General features: G+C 42.2%; 1 protein-coding gene across 2 annotated transcripts in view; it reads left to right on the top strand.

The window, feature by feature from the left end:
- The first annotated feature begins 245 nt into the window (after positions 1 to 245).
- mfsd3 (major facilitator superfamily domain containing 3) overlaps positions 246 to 21,995 on the top strand; it is a 107,398-nt gene continuing 85,648 nt past the window's right edge. For both annotated transcript variants that reach the window (XM_041185510.1, XM_041185511.1), the window contains exons 1-3: positions 246 to 325; positions 3,286 to 4,011; positions 20,203 to 20,350. In XM_041185510.1, coding sequence (XP_041041444.1) covers positions 3,342 to 4,011; positions 20,203 to 20,350 — 818 coding nt within the window. In that variant the 5' untranslated portion in view covers positions 246 to 325; positions 3,286 to 3,341. The remainder of the gene's footprint in view (positions 326 to 3,285; positions 4,012 to 20,202; positions 20,351 to 21,995) is intronic.

Below are 21,995 nucleotides of genomic sequence, written 5' to 3' on the forward strand. Positions count from 1 at the left end.
TACTAGTTGAGACCTCGAGAGGGAGAGCTGGCAAACGGAGAAAAACTATTCATTCAAAAAGGAGATTAGGAGCTAGGGGTGGGGTGGGGAAGGGTGCAAGCAGGAGATGGCTTGCCGAATGGCCTCTTTCCACGCTGTAACCTCGACCTGAAAAGAGGTAGTTCCTAATCTCCAGCAGCATTCGGCCTTCAAACACTTTCACTTGTCATGTTTGCTGACGCCCTTTTTCTCTGTTACTCAGAGGCTCTGTTTGATGATTCATAAACATGCGTCGGCAAGTGGAAGACTGCCTATGAGAGAGAGAGAGACCGGCTCCCCGGACAGGGTGAGCACATGGGACGCTTTATTGTATCGCGCTGCAGACTGTCCCCCCCCCGGGCAGGGGGTCTGTATCGCGCTGCAGACTGTCCCCCCCCCGGGCAGGGGGTCTGTATCGCGCTGCAGACTGTCCCCTGGGCAGGGGGTCTGTATCGCGCTGCAGACTGTCTCCCCGGGCAGGGGGTCTGTATCGCTCTGCAGACTGTCCTCCCCCTCCCCCCCCCCCCGGGCAGGGGGTCTGTATAGAGCTGCAGACTGTCCCCCCGGGCAGGGGGTCTGTATCGCGCTGCAGACTGTCCCCCCGGGCAGGGGGTCTGTATCGCGCTGCAGACTGTCCCCCCCGGGCAGGGGCTCTGTATCGCGCTGCAGACTGTCCCCCCTGGGCAGGGGGTCTGTATCGCGCTGCAGACTGTCCCCCCCCCGGGCAGGGGGTCTGTATAGAGCTGCAGACTGTCCCCCCGGGCAGGGGGTCTGTATCGCGCTGCAGACTGTCCCCCCCGGGCAGGGGGTCTGTATCGCGCTGCAGACGGTCCCCCCTGGGCAGGGGGTCTGTATCGCGCTGCAGACTGTCCCCCCCGGCAGGGGGTCTGTATCGCGCTGCAGACTGTCCCCTGCCGCTTGTCTCCCCAAGTGATAGCAGGGGGTGACCCGCTGTGCAGATTGTTACAATGTTTCTCGCCCATTGCCCTCGGACAGGGTGAGCACAGAGGGACAGGCTGCGGATTGTTACAATGTTTCTACCCACCCCCCCCTCCCCCCTCCATTGTCTTTGGACATTCTGCTATTGTCCGGACGCCTTCCGACGCTGCCGTTTGTTCCGTTGAAGAAAAGCCCGAGACCATCCCGGAGTGGCTGGAGCAGGTAGAGCAGGATTGTGTAGTTCAGTTCACGCTGCCCAGATTGTCTTGACGGTGTAAACAAAAAACGTAAGAGAGTAACAGACAATCCAATAGTGGACCCTGTGTTCACCGACAGTGCGGCTTCCGCGTTGAAGAGCTGTTGGTTCAGGTTGTGGAGGCTCTTCTTAAAGAGACCTGTCATTTATTCTTACCTCTGCTTGTCCCTCACATCCTATGCCTCCGTCACCTCGGGTTGGCAACCCAAGAAATGTCATGGAGCTCCCAGGACGCATGGGTTAACCTTCAGGGCACTTCTGCAAGCAACCGAGAAGGAAAAGCCTTTTCATTTACTTTGAGTTATTAGTTACAAAAGTATTGGTACATGATATCAAGACAGATAGTTAAGAATTATCTAATTGGATAATGAAGAGTTTATTTGCTTTCCAGTTGGTAGGGTTAGGTGGAATTGGTGTTTTAGGTGATGGTGTGAGGACAGAGTGTTTAGAGGCAGAAGATCACATGATAGAACTTCCAGGAATACATCTAACCAGAGTTTGCAACCCTCATATCACCTCTAAATTGAACCATTCCAATACATCTTTTGCCCTCCATAAATTCCAGCTTATTCTAAACCCTTCTGCTTGCATCCAGCAATTTGTCACTGCCCTTTACCATCTCTTTGCAGATCTTCATCTGCCTCTTTCCCCAATACATTACATTTAAAATCCTATCCTTATCACACACCCCTTTGCAATCGTCTTCAACTCACCATCCTGACTTGGAACTCTATCGCCGTTCCTTCACTGTCGCTGGGACAAAATCCTTGAACTCCCTCCCTAACAGCACTGAGAGTGTATCTACTCCACATGACTGCAGCAGTTTAAGAAGGCAGCTCTTCACCACCTTTTCAAGGGATGGGCAATAAATGCTAGCCTAGGCAGTGACACCCATAAATGAATTTTAAAAAACTCAATATGTGTCCTCTCCAAACAAGTGTCCTCTTCACTTGGTCTTTTGTGCAAACTACCCTTCACTTGACCATCGATGGGGCAACTTTTCAGGCATCTTGATTCTAATCTATGGAATACATTAAATCCCTCCATAACTCTTAACATCTTATAAGCTTTATCCTAACACATCTCATCAACTAAGCCTAAACCATTCTAATCTATCCTTTGTTCGGAATCTATTTATTTAACTGTCTGAATGTTTCTCAATAAGCACATGGGAGTTGTGAATATAATTACTGAGAGGAAAATAAAATCTAGATTTCTGAAATCTTTTAATTTCTAAATGTAACCTAGTTTAATATATCTTATGATGAAATGTGAATGGGATGCTGTTTATTTAAATGATCTTCAATCTTTTTCACATTTTTGATCAGAAATCTCAAATCCAAACTTGACAGTTTTCCCAATTATTAAATTTAACTCCAAGCATTTCCATTTTACAGTGAAATGTAGGAAAGAAAGAAGAGAAGGATTTGCATTCATTTAGTGCCTTTAATATCCTCAGCAGTCCTGCCCCATGTGCCCAAAGACCTGCGGGTCAAGGATTGGCCTGTTCAGCCACATGAAGACCCATGGCAGAAACTCGCAACCCTGTTTAGACATCTTCCTCAAATTGAGGGACTACTGAGGATCCTCAGGAGATCCTTTCAGTGCTTCCCAGCCCACTAATAGTTTTTGAAGTATACTTAACTGCTGTGTTTGCCTCAATAATTACAGCTGATCTGCACACAATATGGTCCCACAAACAGCAGCTGAGACATTGGTAACCTAGATTGCATTGCAAACTGAGTTCACATTTAGATCTTGGAATTTTATTTTCACTGGTAAAAATGTAGTTTACATGAACAGTGACATTGACTGGAAGGTTACTTGGTTAACTCTTAGACCACAGAAGGTTTAAGGAGATACTAGTCTTTCTGAGTGTTCTAGTTGTTTTAAAACTTGCATAGGATGAAACAGAATTAGTACCAATATTACTCTAGTAAATCTACTTGATTAATAGGATGTTTTATTAATCCTACAATACTAAGATTGGCATCTAAATAACACTGCTATTTTAGGGTACAATTAAAAATATTAGTGTCATTTTTAAAGAATCAATACTTTTTTTGTTGCAGATTTTGGACTCATCACATGGAAGGGTTTGTTTTACCTCAGAGAATACCCGTTTGAAATGGCAACCTTCAAACTGAAATTATTTGGCTTGCTGTACTTTGTACAGGGAATTCCTTATGGATTACAATCCAATTTATTACCAATTTACCTCAGAACTATTGGACTTTCATTTAGCAAAATTGGTTTGATCAAATTGTTGTATTTCCCATGGCTACTTAAGATACTCTGGGCTCCATTTGTGGATCAGTATGGGACAAAGCAGAAATGGCTGCTGTCTAGCATGTTTGGACTCTTCTTGTGTTGTTTAATAATGTCGAGACTGCATCCAAAGACTGATTTCCCAACTATGGCCTTCATCTTGCTGCTGTTGAACTTCTTTACTTCAGTTCAAGATATTGCTGTTGATGGCATGGCAGTACGATTGCTCAGTAATGAGGAAGTTGGCTATGGCAACACCATCCAAGTTGTGGGTTATAAGACAGGCTCTCTCGTTGCAGGAGCAGGATTTTTGACAGTGATGGACTATATTAGCTGGGATATGCTTTTCATAACAATCGCCGTTATCTATGTGGTAGCTATAATTTGCTCTTGTTTCACTCCTGAACCCCCAAGAACCTCTGAATCAGAAGCTAGATTGCCTGTGCTGAACCCCCGTGAAATATTGAAAGAAGTACTTCGAGTGCCTGGAACAATTTGGACTCTAATTTACGTCATCATTTACAAATTAGGTGAGCCCATCTTGCACAATTATGAATACATCAAATTAATATCCTCCTAGTGATTTGTGGATTTTTCTGAGTTTTCCTAAAGTTTTTTATTTATCTTTCAGTTTTCAGATCTGAAATAGGATTCTATCAAAGCAAAATATAACTCGTCTTTTCTTGCTTCAGATACTGGTTGACCTGCTGTGTATTTCCAGTAGTTTTGTTTTTGAGAAATATTAACATGTTCGTTATGTTAGAAAATCTTTTAGATGCAATGTTGTCATTCTAATTCAGTCAAAACTGTTTACAAATAGCTAACCTACATTATTGTGCCGTTATATTGGGCCGAATTTAATGGTCACAGTTGTAACCCTGCCACGGCTATTTCCAGGAACCTCGATTGGATCAGGCAGTCTTTTGGGGCTCCTGGGACCTGTAGGACAGATGTCCTGTCTCTGCGACAAGCCACCCTAGAGCTGTGGCCACTGCCGGTACTGCTGGAGGCCCTAGGAGGAGAATTGTTGCTGAAGCTCCAGAACCCAAGTGGGTGAGGTGGCTGGGGCCAGCCAGGGAGTCTGGGGCAGCCCTTGCCACTGACAGGTCCCTCTGTTGGGCACAGGGTGCCTTAGCAGGAGGAAACCTCCTCCCTGCAGCAGGCTGCAAGCATGCCTGCCAGGGTTTACCTTGATCCCTGTCCACTACTGGTTGAATACTAGTGGCGGTGGGATGAGGCCCTCATGTGACCACTTATGGGCCTCAACTGGTGCCTGGATAGAAAGGCCTTTTTCAACCTTTTCTGCCCTGGTCTTAATTAGAGGACACGAGGGTGGCAAAGAGCTCTCCAATCTGAGCTTTCCTGCCCCATTATTTGGACCACCCAACCTGCCTGCACACCCCCCCCCCCCTCCCTCCCCCCCTCCCCCCCGCGCCACCTCCCAGCCTGTACCTGGGGTGGGCATTAAATTCTGCCAATTGTCTTAATTTATACAACACTTACCTTGTTTATTTTCTCTCTTTATACTCTTTTGAGCACCAGTGAAAACAAAAACTAATTAACCAATAAAGAAAAGCCGATTAAACCAATTGATAGCCCTTTAGAGGGCACTGTAGCTAAAAGAAAATTTAAAGGAACGTTACATAATTAATAATAATGTTGTTTAGGGGGCTGACGATGCACTCAGGTGACCCCCCTTGACCGCCTGCTGCCTGGACTTGTTAATGGCCAACTTAGCCAGGCCCAGGAGCAGGCTTACAAGGAGGTCCTCCTCCCTGCCCACCTGCCTTTGCACTAGGTGACCAAAGATCAGGAGCATGGGGCTGAAGTGCAGCCAAAACTTGAGGAATAGGTTCGTCAGGTAATTGAAAAGGGAGTGCAACCTCCCACAGTCTATATACGCATGGAACATGGACTCGTCAAGGCCACAGAAAATACAGGGGGCATGGGAGTCTGTGAACCATCGTAACCTATGGTTGTATGGGACTGCTGCGTGCAGCACCCTGCACACCAGGTCCCCGATGGAAAAGTGGAAGACTCCCACGTAGAGAGCCCTCCAATGTGGACCCCCTGCCACTGTTGGATGGCAGGATGGAATGTCAGAACATGCCAGGACGGTCAGCAAGGACAAGGACGAGAAGGGTGAACATTTACCTTGTTGCTGCAGGTGACTATCTATGCAGCGAATTCATTATACACTGTTGTACTTCTACTTGTTGGCCAAAATTAAATATAGACATTAACATTTAATTATGTAAGGTTCCTTTAATTTTTTTTTTACAATACCCTTTAAAGGGCTATCAATTAGTTTAATCGGCTTTTCTTTATTGGTTAATTAGTTTTTGTCTTCACTGGTACTCAAAAGAGTATAAAGAGAGAAAATAAACAAGTGTTGTATAAATTAAGGCAGAATTTAATGCCCTCCCCAGGCACAGGCAGGGGCGGGGGGGGGGCGGTGTTGTGTGGTCCAATATATACATTCATTACTAGAGTCTAGGAAAAGATCTCTAGAACAATTTGAACTAGGTGAACCTTGGAACAGTAATTGTAGTTCATCTTTGTCTAGTGCGCTCAGAGAGATCATGGCTACTTTCGAGCTGAAAGTAGGCTAAGTGAAATTTGCAATGTGCAAATCCTATGAAAGTCAGAATACAAAGTTCAGTCAACTACAATATTTTTAGTTGTTCTGCTATTGGTTCTAATTATCAGGCAGTAATCATTTTGTTGTGCGTGGTTGAAATAGTTTTGGAAGAGAAAAAGAATGGAAATGCAGATCATTTCATAAGTGTTGTCATAGTTGAAACTTCTGGTATTACCCTGTGTAATTTTTGTTTTTACAACATGATACTGTTCTTTTAAAAACACATGTAGCATTCTAACTCCTAAAACACCTTCTTTCAGATTGGCTTGGAAATAGTGCTCATCTTGTGTTCCAATGAATATGAGTGTTATCAGTCCATTTGGCTTTGGCCTATAGATGGCCCTGTGGCTTTAAAGAAGCTTGCATATCGTGATGGACAACATATTGTTGGATCTCTTGGGCTTTCTCTTCCGGATTTGTCTTTGGGTGCCAGCATTGAGCTGATGAAATGTTGCTGCCTTGACTTGCGACCTTGGGTTGTCCTGCCTGGCAATGAAGGCTGCTTGTTTCTATTCTAGGAGTTCACATATTTCAGCATCTTGGTGGCGACAGTGCTCAATCCCAATGGTCTGAGTGCAGGAGTCTAATACAGCTGACTTTATTTGATCCCACTATCCTGGAATTGTGTTGGATGTGTGAAGATATTTCACACTGGTCGTGAGCTGCACTTGGAATTCCTCGCGTTGGCCGGGAGCTTTAGGCTGAGACATTAATCTTCTTCTCCTTGGACTTTTGAGCCTTTGTTATCTCGTGGTGCTAGGTGAATGTCGATCGCCAGTCGAACAAGTCAATGGTCTGTCCAGCAGACATCTGTCCCCTGCAGGATCAAGTGATACAGACACATTTAGACCTTTGACACAAACAATGACATAGTCAAGGAGGTTTACTAGATTAATACCTGGAATGGGTGGGTTGTCTTATGAGGAAAGGTTGGTCAGGCTAGGTTTTGTATCCGCTGGAGTTTGGAAGAGTAAGAGGCGACTTGATTGAAACATAAGATCCTGAGGGGTCTTGACAGGGTGGATGTGGAAAGGATGTTTCCTCTTGTGGGAGAATCTAGAACTAGGGGCCACTGTTTAAAAATAAGGGGTCGCCAATTAAGACAGGGATGAGGAAAAGTTTTTCTCTCAGAGGGTTGAGAGTCTTTGGAGTTCTCTTCCTCAAAAGGTGGTTGAGGCAGAGTTTTTGAATATCTTCAAGGCAGAAGTAGATAAATTCTTGATAAGCAAGGGGGTGAAAGGTTATTGGGGATGGCAGGAATGTGAAGTTGAGGTTAAAATTAGATCAGCCATGATCGTATTGAATGGCGGCCTACATCTGCACCTAATTTGCATGCTCATATGTATATTCGTATGTTCATATGTGCCAATGCTTTGATCTAGGATGCATCCATGTAGTTTTGTATTTGTCCTTCTATTGGAAGAGGGTGTTCGGTATAATGAGGCAATGGAACAATTTGACAAAATCCCCTTTTCTCACAGGCTGGTGTCTCTCTTGTTAAGGATGACAATGCCATCCATCAATGCTGACAAGGGCACTTTGTACAACTCCTCAACCTTGAATCCACAGTAGTAGCTCTCCATCAAAGAGCAACCACTCTCTGGTGTCAGTCTTAAATACTGCCTAGATGGAGAACTCTTTAAACTCGAAAAGAGCACGAAACACAGCACAGAAATGTTAACAGCTGCAGAGACGGAGTTGAAAAAAAAAATCGGTGACTGCCCTTAAAGCGGCAATACATTTAAAGAGGTACATGCAAGGAAAACGGCTATAGACAGAAAATTATAAGAGACCCCAGAGACAGGGCAACTCTGCGGAAGGCAAAACACGAATTGATCAACGTCAGTCAAGGAAGCCGCATTAAACCAAACACCTGAATTCATCATTAACGGGAAGCCATCGGAAGCACAGTCCCCTTGCAGTCATTCACATTGCCGCAATTCGGGCATGTCGATCCATTTGACCCCATTTCAGATAACTGGTCTCAGCATGCTGAGCACCTAGCATTCCTTTTTACCACTAACAACATCGCAGGGGAGGAAAAGAAGAGGGCGGTTCTTTTGTCCTCATGCGGGAGCAAAACGTATAGGCTGATTCGCAGCCTCATGTCACCTAACATCCCCGATACGAAGACTTTCGACGAGTTAATGAAAATTGTCCAAAACCACCTGAGACCAAAGTTACCGAGCAGTGCTTCAAATTCAATTCGAGGAATAGGCTTCCGGGGAGACAAAAGCTGACTATGTTGCTGTTTTAAAGGCATTAACTGAACATTATGAAGTCGGAAAGTCCATTAGTGATATGTTGAGAGGAATGACTGATATGCGGATAAAAGCAAAATACTGCAGATGCTGGAAATCTGAAACAAAAACAAAAATTGCTGGAAAAACTCAGCAGGTCTGACAGCATCTGTGGAGATGAAGACAGAGTCTGTATGACCCTTCATCAGAACTGTCCATCCAGCCTTACGGTTGGCGGGCAGGCGAATAGGCCAAGGGGTCTTTGCAGTAGGTACACCCATAGTGCTGTTAGGAAGGGAGTTCCAGGATTTTGACCCAAAAAGGGAGGAAGTGCAGCAAAGGTTTGCTAGATTGCTCCTTGGATTTAGACGATTGTGAATCTTTGGAAGTCTCTAACCCAGAGGTTTGTGGATGTTCCATCATTGACTATATTTAAGGCTGAAACAGGCAAATCTTTATTCTCTGTGAATCAAGAAATATGGAGAGTGAACAGGAGAGTGGAGTTGAAGCCCAAGATCAGCCATGATCAGACTGAATAGCAGAGCAGGCTCGACAGCAGTACGGTCTATTCCTGCTCTTATCTCTTGTGTTCTTATGTTCAGACTCTTGTTGCTACTTCACATGCCAGAGTTTCGCTGAGGCAGCGCAGGGTCACGGGCTAAGACAGGAGGAGTCCGCTTAGCTCATGTGCGCCACCATTGAGAGAGTGGTTAACCTCACGAAGGGCCATGTGCATTAGCACTTCCTGAGTGGATGCAGGAAAAGTACACTGACATGTACAGAATGTTCTGTAACATGGACTGGTCTGTGGCACTGATAATACAAAGAGGCATTGGAGTGGATGTCAGTCAAACCCACTATGAGGGCACAGGCCTCAGATCAAATGTCTAGATAAGTGCAGTCTCCTGCGGCACTGATTCTCTGACGTGTCCAGATATCTTCTTATTCAGTGGTGCACACAATGCTGCAAATATGTCTTTCATTGCCTTCCTGCCCCTTGTTCCTCCCTTCTGCCTTCCTTATGGCCAGGGCTCTGCCTCTGCACCTGAGAGTGTGAAGATGTTGCTATTTCCTATTCCTACTTGACCCGACCTATGAAAACCTTAATATCGTGCACAGCTGCAGCTTCACTCACAATGTTCTCTCAACCCCCACCCTCTCCATCTTATGGCTGCACAATCTCTGGGCGGTCACATCCCCATCACTGTCCAAAAGTGTAGAGACCCACTTGCTCAATTAACTCTGCTCACCCGATGCTGTCTGACTGAGTGCCCCTCTCAGCCATGCTTCTTTTCCATGGGCCCACCTAATTTCATGGTAAATCCATGACTGGCTCCCTACTGGGTTGCCACCTCTTTGAACCTGGAATTCTGTGATCCGTCCAGTGGCCCCAGCAAAACTCCAAACCTGCCCTTGACGAGCTGACAACGAGCTTGTTAACAAATCAGTTGACCGGTTATCCAAATCGGGTGGGTTGCCAGGTCCGACCTTGCCACATTCTGATCAAAATCGCCAGCGGCAGAAATGGCAAAGTCAAACTGGCACGCCGTCAGGTAGCGCTAATTTTCACACCTGCCTGCTTCTGCGCTTTTCGTCCACTGGGGCCGAAAAACCCTCCCCCAGTTTACAGCAAAAAATCCAGCCCAACCCCTATGGTAGACCGTGGATGGAATCTTGTTGAGGCTTCTAGTCTCACGCCCGCTGGCTGAAGAGCCAGCGAGAAACCCGTGCTGCCTCTTTTTGGGAAGGCCTGTCAAACCCGAAGCCAATCAGGCAGTGGGGAAGCCAACGCTGGGCCCTCCCCTTGCATCAGGACCCTAGGGAGTGGATGTCTCGACTACTGAGAGCTGCCAGCCAATCAGAGGCTGGCAGCCCTTGTGCTAGTAGCACCACTAGGGAGGCTGTAGCTGCTGCTGGTAGGACAAGCACCAGAGGCCCAGGATTATGGAGCGAGCCAGGCCACAGGTAAGTAATGTGGGAAGGCATGGCGGGGAGGTTCAGCGGTGAGGTGTTGATTTGCGGGACGGTAGTCACAGGGAGAGGCATACAGGGGATGGGCCCAAGTCCATCACTTTTGTCCCTGAAAAGTGCCCAGTCAACCTCAGATTGGAAGGGCAAGTTATCTCAAAAATCTGAGCAACAGGTGAAGCTAGCTGTTTCATGCCACTATTATGCAATAGCAACATGAGTGATGTTTGCCACTATCGGGATGCTGCCTATCACACAAATGAGTAATGTGGTGTATGAATTTCATTGCCAGTGTGATGCTAGGTATTTAGGCTGTATGTCCCAGAGACTGGAGGATTACATGAAATAGCATGTCCCTTCCGCTGTTTGCAACGGGCAAAATAATGGACTGTTACCAATCAGCCTATGCTTGCAAAACTCAAAGCACAGTGTCCAACATGAGATGTGATTCCATGATTGGACAACATTTGCTATATAATCCTCAGTGTGCTAAGAATTACACTGACAGCCAATTTAAGATTGTCAGTCGGGCTTACAGTGTGGCACATTTGTGTGTACTGGACACTACATATATTAATACACAGGGCCCTGTTCTTTGCAGAAAGAAAGGACATGTACACACATTGCACCTGTTTCAGCTAAACAAAATAAGTGATAGCCATTCGCTGGTTCATTCCCCAGGGCAATGTCTTGACCAATCAGAGTCAAGCTGTCTAGTTTAAATTTCAAACAATGCTTGGCAGTTAATGGTTAGTCACAATCAACTGGTGCATTCTTCTTGGCAATGCCTCTACCAATCAGAATCCACTTGTCAACCAATCAGCACTCTCTTTTCATACAGTATAAATATATTGTTTCGCCTGACATTGGTAGTTTCTTGTGAATTGCCCTGATGAGTGCAAGAAAAAAAGCTTCAACGAAAAGGCCTCTTTTCCAGCAATACTCAAGTTCTGAACGACTATATTAATGTTGATACAGTTTGGAAAATATTTTTTTGGGGGAACTGCAGCAACTTGCATTTATATCATGTCTTTAAAGTAGCAAAATGTCCCAAGGTACTTCACAGAAATGTTACCAAGCAAAGTTTGACACTGAGCCACATTTGGAGATATCAGAAAAGATTATCAAAAACTTGGTCAAATGAAAAAGATTTTAAGAAATATCTTAAAGGGATAGAGAGATAGAGAGAAGCAGAGAGGGTTAGGGAGGGAATTCCAGAACTTAGGGCCTCAGCAGCTGAAAGCAAGGCCACGAAAGGTGGAGTGATGAGAATCGGAGATGTGCAAGAGACCAGCATTGGATGAGTGCAGGTACCTTGGCTGGTTGTAGTACTGGAAGTGCTTACGGGAGGAGCCAGGTGATGGAGGGATTTGAAAACAAAGCTGAAAATGTTAAAACAGAGACTGGGAGCCAGTCTATGACTGTGCGAACAGGGGTGATGAGTGAACAGAACAGTGTGAGTTAGGATAGGGGCAATAGAGTTTGGTTGAGCTCATGTTTACAGAGGAACTGAATTAACAATCATAAGAATGAACAGTGTTTGCTGCAGAACTCCCTCTGGTGGGATAGGAGATTCATAGCTTTGTTTATGATGTGTGTGTTTGCTCCCTCTGGTGGTATACTTTTGGTTCAGTCTTATTCAAAACCCTCTAGGGGAATATGTGAGAAATATATGTTGAAGAGTAGGAATTTGGCATTCATGAAGGTAGTCCCAGGTGATAATCTTTCAACAAAACTGAAAGATATCATTTAACCAGTGCTGCCTTCACCCTATTACAGGCTGCTCCCTTTTATTATTTTCCTTTGTGCCTGCCTCTCAGCTCCTCCCCATTTATTCTGGGCTTTGCATTTGCTTACATGCTGTTCATTTCTAACCTCTTCCAATTCTGATGAAAAGTCATCCAGCTGAATCATGGACCCTTGTTTTGCCACAGATGCTGCTGGATCTGCTGAGTGTTTCTAAATATTTTCTGTTTTTGTCTTAGGATATCCCAGCATCCACGATACTATGCTTTTATTCTGAAGTCGGAAGTGGCATGTAGGATGGGAGATTCCACTTCTGTCTATAATTTGTTATGGGGTTTTATGCATCTCTAATACTTCAACTGGCAGGATGGGCAGTGAATCTAAATTTTGTGATCACTAATACAGTTTCTGTAGCTTGATTTTAAGACCAAACCGTTTTTTCTCAGGCTGTTCATCATTTTTCTCTATATTTCTTCATTCTGTGTTGTATTTACATCATTGGGCAGGATTTTCCTGTCGGTGAGCGCCCCCCCCCCGCTCGTTGATAAAATGACACACGGTGGCGTCGGGCGGAACTCCCGAGTTCACCCCGCCCCATTTAAATCTCCAGGTAGATGGGGGTGCAACAAAATCAGCTGGATGAGGTTTCATGTAGGTTTTTAAAAATTTGATTAAAGTTTTTTAAAAAAAATTTATGGACATGTCCCAACTCATGTGACAGTGTCACATAAGGGGACATGTCAGGGATTTTTGTTTCTCTATTTTTAATATTTTTGACAGTAGAGGTGATCTCCCTGAGGCAGCACTTAGCCTCAGGGAGATGAGTGCGGTTTTTCGTGTGTATGCGGGAAAGAGTGCACTCTCAGGTTTCGGGACTCCCCCCACCCGCACAATTAAGGCCCACCCATATAAAGTGGCGCCACACACCCGATCGGGGGCGCCGATCAGAGGCACACCTGTGTGCACCCGCACTTCAGCTTCCCCTCCCCCGACGGAGGGAAAATCCTGCCCATTGTTTCTGAAAACATTGCTGAGCAGAGAAAGGAAGATTAGCACTGTATTTATTCATGCTCTATTCACCTTTAGGATGGGATGTTAAACTAAGGTATGTCTGTTGGATGCAGAAAATCCTGTAGATCTGTTTCCAGAGCAGAGAGATCTCCAGTGTCAGGGCTAATTATCATCATTTAACTAATGTTCCCAAAAATAGATTAACCTGTCCTTTATCTCATTTCTCTTTGTAGAATCTTGCTGTGTACTGTTTGTTTAGCATGTTTTCCTGTGTAGCAGCAGTGACTGCATGTAATAAATTGGCAGAAACTGTGAAGGGTGCCATATATCTTTCTTTTACACCTAACCTGGAAGTCATCATTCTAACACCGTGTACTAAAATGAGAATGTGTTTCATTCCCCTTCACTGACATCCCCTAATGAGCACAACATTTACATTTACAGTTTCTGAACAGCCGAACAGAGCCTAGAAGGCCCAGACCCCAGTTAAGGCTTATGGATAACTCTATAAGCCTTACTGTTTGACATAAGTAATTTTAAATCTGCTGACGGATTTGTGTTTCAAGTAATTGGAAGGGGTCTGTGTTGTCCTTTCATTACACAGTTCATCAAACCGTGAAGAAACATTCCGCACACTGAATAAAAGTGATCATTTTGGATGGCCCCTTATCACGACTTCATGCAAATCGCTAGATAGACATACATTAAATAAGAACCTGCCTTAATTTTTGAGGCATTGCTTTGTGATGCTCCTGGTTGCCCTGACATCTATTTATTTCCACCAAAAAATTGGAACCGTGGGGGTGATGTTGCTCTTGCAGTATCTCAAACCTTAGTGGACAGTTTTGAACAGGAATTTCATTTATCTTTCCTTTTTATGAACGAATTGCGGAATTATTTTAGTGCTGTTCTTGTTGCAGTTAGAAATGTGGATGCTTTTTAGTTTCATTAATAGTGATGGTGATTTTAGGCTGCACCAGATTCACCACACTGGTAAATTCCCAAAGTATGACATGAAGGAACATAAAAACAATATAATGGAGAAAATTGACACATCCCCTTTAAAAAAAAAAATTCTGGTATCACACTTAACTCCAGAAGAGAACTTTGATTTCAGGTATTTATTTCTGATCCAGACTAAATCAATAGCTAGCATCCACAAATGTTATTGATGTGGCACTGTTAAAATAACAGAACATGACATCTTCAATTAAAGGTCACACAATCCAATTTTACTGTCTGGTAAATAAATTTACTCATGCTTGGCCCTCTGTTTTCAACATAGCAAGTGGTGCAAGGTCAGATATTTTCAGGATACTGGATGAAATATTAGGATAAGATTAACACGTAAATTTAATAACAATGAAAGGAGAAAGGTGTACATTTGTTTTGCACTTATCAAGTCTCTCAAAAACGTCTCAAAATATTTTGCATAGTATTAATTACTTTAAAGTAACTACTGGGTCCTTTTTGTGCACATGATTCCACAAATGGCATTGAGATGCTAGGTTTTTTTTGTGTTCAAGTCTCTGGAATGGGACTTGAACCCACAACCTTCTGATTCAGAGGCAAGGAGGTGCTACCAGCTGGGTCACAGCTGATGATGAGAGGAAGAATAATGGCATCATATATTAGGAGCAATCTTGAGGATTATCTCTAATAATCTAATACCTTCGGAATGGGAAGATCTTGCCTTAGCTACCACGTTAATCTTGTGGAGGAGATGACATGTGAACCCCAATGTGCTGCACTGGACTGCCAACTTCTTCATTTACTCAAGCCATATTCTGAAATCTGTGGGAATTTTGGGTAAAGTTCAGAAATGGATAAGAAGCTGGCCGGAAAAAATGTAGCCATGATACATTCTAGAGGATAACAGGGTACAGGAAATTCTGCATGGATTACCTTAAGGATCAGTGCTGGGGGGATCTTTCAGGGCAGTGGTTTTCTAATGGGTGAGAGAGAGAAAAGCACAAGGAGGGAAAAAAAAGGAAGAAAAAAAAGACAGACTAATGGGTTCTATAAATTAATGGCAATTATTGTTAGTCCTGCACAAGTAGCTAACAAGATGGCCACTTCTGAGGCTCCCGAATATTCAGCCTCCTTCACAATGATGGCTGCCATGGTTTTGCGCAGTAATTTTCACCTTTTAATGGGAGGTGGGAGGCCAACTGCTGCTATGATAGGATGTGTTCAATTTGGACTCAAGATGTGAGAAGTGCCATTATAATGCTGCGTTTCCTGCTATGTATTTTCTGTATATATTAATCTCTTGTTAGTTTGATTCTTTTAACCGTGTCACTTTGATTCACATAAATTTTCCACTATGTTCCAATACTGTAAATTCCCTGAATGATTAAATAAAATCGAGAAACTGGGCTGGATTTGTCCAGGTCTGTAAAATATTCCCAGGAATGTAATGTTCAATGAATACTTTCTAATAGAATTGCAGGGATGAAAACTCGTTTGTTTATGGGAATGCTTTTTTTGAATAAATAGATTAATAACCTGCTTTGAGCCTATTAGGCATCTAAATATAGTGAGACTGCTATTAATACTGATTTGGCAAATAGACGTTTGTATTGGATGTGATCTGTGAACTGATAGCCTGTTAATGGCACACATACCCAATCTTTAATCACATTAAAAGCAGTTCGGTTGGCAAGCACTAGAATGTTAGTCGAGTTACAAGTTTCCTTTTTATCTCTGGTTTGTCTGGTCTGTCTCATCATTGCGTTGATCAGTTTAATTGTCCTCAAATTGCTACACTAAATACCTGTTTTCTTATAAGTATGATTAAAAGCAGCATTTTATTATATTACATAGTATTATAATTTAGCTTGGGTGTCTGTAATTACCAATCCATTTGAAAAGGAGTCCTACAATCAAGGAAGTTTGAGAACCACTGTTTTAAAGTGCATTTGCAATACAACCTTAGTTTTGTTGTAAACTGACTTAATTCGCAGTCTGAAACCAGAGTGAGGGTCCAAACTGAACCTTAATGCAAAGTGGTCAGGTTTGCAATTTATACCAAACTAAGGTAAACAAAAGCAAAATATGCAGATGTTGTAAATCTGAAATAAAAATAGAAAATGCTGGAAATACTCAGCATGACAGGAGCCTCTGTGGAGAGAGAAAAAGGGTTAATGATTCAGATTAATGACATTGTGTCCAAATTAATGAGGCAGGTCAAGTTAAGGGAAACAGATGTTAAGGGAAATAAATAGTTGTAAGGTATTGTCCACTAAGAAATAATCAATGTCCACTTCCTGATCTCACTACTACCTGAATATCTAAAGGGGGAAATATAGCTCCTGGCTCCTGTTTTCTATTCCCAGTTATCTACTTAAAACTCCTCTTCCTTTACCCTCACTTCTACAAGTGTGAGGAGCTCATGGATTAAAACCATCAATTCAACAGTCTCTGCTGTTTCCTCTCACACCCCCACTCCCCCAGCCCTTGCTCACAAGCTAAACCAACTTTTCCAGTCTTCCTCCTACTCTAGCCTTGGCCCCTTATTAGTTTCCTTGGCCCCTTCTTAGTTTCTCATATATCCCTCTCCATTTTATCCCCAAGTTCTTCTCATCCAATAAGAAGAGCACTTGCTTTTTCAATCCTGTTCACCCAACTTTGAGCTGAAATATGATAAAGTCTAACTTCCTGTTCCAGCAAATTCTGATATCCCTTTTGCTATAAGTTCTGACTCCAGGGTGGATGGGGAATGTGACATTACAAATCAATCTTACCTCTGCTTAAGTTGTTATGACTGAATGATCTGAATACATCTTATTCTTCTAAAGTTCATAACCCCACTATTTAATTGCAGGCATGTGTTTACTGAACACATGATTAAGCCAGAGACCGTGCACCCAATGTTAGTAGCCAGCACAATCTAGCCAAAAAAATTACTATTTGCCACTGGGACATTATCCACTTGGAGAGTCTAATTGACATTGATAGGTCAGTGGAAGTTGTGATGTGCTTCATAATGTTATAATACAGGTACAGCAGATCTTGGGGAACTGTGTTGGCTCATGGCTGTTACAGCCAGAACTAAATACAAGTATACTGACAATCCAATGCATCGCTCTTTCTATCATATTTAAGAGTGGAACTGTATTTCAAATCGGCACTTGCTTTTTGATGTTACATTTGTCCCAAAATTGTTGCAAATATGACATTGAAAAATTAGGTCTAATACGTGCAGTTAAAACCAAAGCATGGAATTCACTGCAGGTCCACTAGGGGAGGCTATTATGACACACAAAAAATTATTTTGTCCCAGCATTGGTATTAATAAAGAATGTAATGTATTTGAGAGAAGATTTAAAGAGGTGTGACTGGCTAATCTGCTTCCGAGAATAATGTGTAACAGTGAAATACACAGAAACTGATTACAGTAAATCTTAGTTGAGTGAAGTAATTTTCCATCATTAGACCATAATAAGAGTAAAGTACCAGAAGGGGATTACTGTGCAGGGATTACTTTTTCTTTATGTCTGTCGCACAGTTAATGTACTGTATCGTAGTACCATGTTACAAGTCCCAATTGCGGCTTCAGTGACCAATGGGGCCAGAATTTAGCAGTAATCCAAAAATCCACAATTACACCAGCACCAGATGGATTACTAAAAATAGTCTCCCATCAGGTAATCTGTCTGGATTACTACATTTACAAAATTGCCAGCATTTAAAGAAATTTTAGGAGTAGGTTTTTACTTTATCCTCAACATACAGTTGTGATCTACCAGCAAATAATACTTAGCAACATGTTTGCATCCACATATGTACTTACCTTAAGGATGTTATAATGAAATTACTATTGTGGTAGTTATAGTAAAACTTAGTAGAATTGAGTCAACGGACTGCACATAAAACATACTGATCTTTGTGGTGTCATGATTTAGCCATGTTAATGCTCATATCATATTTTAATCTGCATCAAGTGTTGTGGTGCGACAGTAAAGTAGGAGAATTTCAAAATCCTGAAAAAAACTAAGAGTTCATTACGATGAATCGTTCAAATAACAGGGATTTTTTTTGGTGAAAATAATAAGTTAGAAATAGGAGAAGTCTGATGGAATTTGAACCATTTAACTTGAATAATGTGAATGGTTCAAGAAACAATTACTGATATCTTTCTGGGAAAAGAGTTGGAGAGTTGCTGAGAAAGGATCAAGGTGGGGTTGAACAGGATGATTTTATCATGGCTTATTGTCTTTTTTACACTTTTAAGATTCTTGTATTTTTATGTCACAAAAGCAACATTCAATTGTACTACAAAGAATACAAGAACACAGGAAATAGGAGCAGGAGCAGGTTCTGCCTGCTCCACCATTCAATACCATCATGGCTGATTTTGGGCTTCAATTCCTTTTTCCTGCCTGCTCCCCATATCCCTTAATTCCCTGAGAGACCAATAATCTGTCTATCCCAGCCTTAATTGCGTTCAACGATGGAGCATTCACAACTCTCTGGGGTAGAGAATTCCAAAGATTCACAACCCTTTGAGTGAAGTAATTTATCCTCATGAGTCCTAAATGATTGGCCACTTATCTTGAAACTGTGCCTCCTGTATTTTACACTCCGCCAACCTGCAGAAACAATCTTTCAGCATCTATCCTATCAAGCCCCTTCAGAATTTTGTAGGTTTCAATGAGATCGCCTCTCATTTTTCGAACCTCCAGAGAATATAAGCCCAATTTACTTAGTCTCTTATCATAGGAAAGCCCCTTCACCCCAGGGACCAATTTAGTGAAACTTCACTGTACCACCTCCAATGCAAGTATATACTTTCTTAAATATAGAGACAAAAACTGCACAAAATACTCCAGATGTGGTCTCACCAAAGTGTTGTACAATTGTAGCAAGACTTCTTTATCCTTGTACTCCAATCCCCTTGTAATAAAGGCCAAAATGCCACTGGTATCCCTAATTGCTCACTGCACCTGCATAGTAACTTACTGTGTTCTTTGTACAAGTGTACCTAACTCTCTTTGAACATTAACACATACAAATTTCAAAACTTTTAAAAAATATTCTGCTTTCCTATCCTTTTGACCAAAGTGAGTAACTATGAGAACTATGATCCCCTATGATTGAACATTTATATAATAGCACAAATAGAACACTAACTTTTCTTACCAATGTGGTGGTAGATGTTTGTGACTCCAAGTCAAGAAGGGATGAGTTATCAGTGATTGATTGTTTTAGATGGTGTTTATACTGAAAGTTGCAATTTTGGAAGAGAGTGTAATTAATGATAACCTTAATTTTTTGATAATTTCATTTTATACTGATTTAATGTTACACTAGCTGTGATATAAGTTCTACTAACTCCTTATCCTATAAAAGCAAATATCATTGAAATGGAAAATGTCACATCGCAATAGGGCATCTTTTTTTTAAGGCTGCACTGAATTAAAACTTTATTTGTGGATGCTGGATGTTGATGCTACATGCCCAAATGTGGCATTGTTCTGTTTCGCAATATGACCCTTTGTTTCGATGTGTATAAAATTCACAAAAATTGCGTTGAAAATAAAAATAACTTTGCACTTGTTATAAGGAGATAGCTGTTAACACCTCAAAGGTGTCCATGACTTATCCATTGATTTCTCTTTGTGAAGTTAAATTGTTCCAAGTATTTTTATTTAAGTCTGTGAGACAGATTTGCAGAGTTTAAATAAAGATCACTAACAGTAATTATTGTTGATGGTAGAACACGGCTAATAGAGCAAACTAGGAATAATCTGTGAATGGTCAGGGAATACAAATGTGGAAACTACAGGCTGGCCACACTAACATCTGTTGTTTTTTCTATTTGATCATGAAAAAGAAGGTTTTGATTGGATGTGCCCTTCAGATAATCACCCTCCCTCCTCCCCACCACCCGTAACCCCTGTTTTAGTCAAAAAAAAAGTCTTAAAAATCTCATTAGGAAATAAAACATGTCCACAATCTAAATGCAATAATGGATTCAAAGATCCTGGTTTGTCCAATGTTTCAAGTTATTAGAATACTTTTACTCAAGCCACAAGACATTCTCATTTGTTGTTGTCAAAATACCGTATTATTACATTGACTTTTGCATCAATTTTGCTCTCTATTTTCAGGAGAACAGGGTGCTGTGAGCATGTTTCCACTGTTTTTACTGGAACACAGTTTTTCTGCGGCAGAGCTGGGCTTCTGGAATGGGATAGTTGCGATGGGATTTTCTATTTTTGGATCATGCCTTGGTGGCATAGTAATGCAAAAGTATAAGTAAGTTCATTTTATACATGAGTAGACAGAATAATAATAATACCTCATTGTTATCTGCATATGATGACACTTACCTTCAAATTAAATAAGTAATAAATGTTAACAAAATACCATGTTTGGGTTTTCTTTGCATTTGGAATATTTTATAAATGTAGATTATGGAGCATGTTATGTCTCCATACTTTAAAAAAAATTTGGTCGGATGCCTCAAGAGTCCATGGGCTGAATTTTATCGGCCACCCGCAGGCGGGTAAACAGACAGGTGGACCTGTAAAGTAGGGCACCCTGCCATTGTCAGCGGATGATTTTATCATGGCTCATTGTCTTTTATGCCTTTAATATTCTTAGATTTTTATGTCACAAGAGCAAGATCCAATTTTACTACACAGGTTGCTGATCCCCTTGATTGAATGTTTATATCATAGCACAAATGAATTATCAGGGACTGACTGTTTTTGAAGATGTTTACATTAAAAGTTGCAATTTTGGAAGAGTGTATAATTAATGAGAATTTTGATTTTTTTTTAATAATTTCATTTTATACTGATTTATTGTTACGCTACCTGTGATGTAAGTTCTATTAACCCCTTATTCCATAAAGGAATATACCTTTCAAGTGGAAAACGTCACCCCACAATAGGGCTGGTATTTTTTAAGGCTGCAGTGAATTAGAGAGAACTTTATTTGTGGATGCTGGATGTTGATGCTACATGCCCAATTGTGGCATTGTTCTGTTTAACAATATGAACCTTTGTTTCGATGTGTATAAAATTCACAAAAATTGCGTAGAAAATAAAAATAACTTTGCACTTGTTATAAGGAGGTAGTTGTTACACCTCACAGTTGTCCATGACCTATCAATTGATTTATCTTTTCTTTGTGAAGCCCAAGTATTTTTATTTAAGTCTGTGAGACAGATTTGCAGAGTTTAAATAAAGATCACTAACAGTAATTATTGTTGATGGTAGAACACGGCTAATAGAGCAAACTAGGAATAAGCTGTGAACGGTCAGGGAATACAAATGTGGAAACTACAGGCTGGCCACACCAACATCTGTTGTTTTTTTCTATTTGATCATGAAAAAGAAGGTTCTGATTGGATGTGCTCTTCAGATAATCACCCTCCCTCCCCCCCACCATCCATAACCCCTGTTTTAATCAAATAATCTTAACTGTTTTAATAATCTCAATAGGAAATAAAGCATGTCCACCACCTACCTCAACAAGATTTTCTGTGCAGTTGGGGAGGCCTCACATGGACCGCCCACCATGGCCCAGTTGAGGCTCTTAGGTGGGCAATAATGCCCAATTAAGGGCCTCACCCTGCCACCACACCAATATATTGGGTCAATGTGTAGCCCAGCAGGTATAACCCTGTAGGCTGCTGGTCAGTGAAAGAGGAAGTGCCCCCTTCCCAGGCTGTCATGTCAATTGGAGGCCTCTTTCCAACAGACTTGCCTCCCCAGATCCACCCTCCCCTCCCTGTCCTGTCTGACAGGCTATACACCACGCCTCCAACGCACTGCCCCCACCACCACCACCACCATCGCCCCCCCGCCACAGTCCCAGTTCCCTGCCACAGCGGTCGGTCAGCGTGGCCCCAGGAGATCTCAGACTTTCTTGAATGTCTGGATCTATTGCTGAA

This window comes from Carcharodon carcharias, chromosome 4 (assembly GCF_017639515.1).
Source record: "Carcharodon carcharias isolate sCarCar2 chromosome 4, sCarCar2.pri, whole genome shotgun sequence".
In the NCBI taxonomy this organism is placed as follows: domain Eukaryota; kingdom Metazoa; phylum Chordata; class Chondrichthyes; order Lamniformes; family Lamnidae; genus Carcharodon; species Carcharodon carcharias.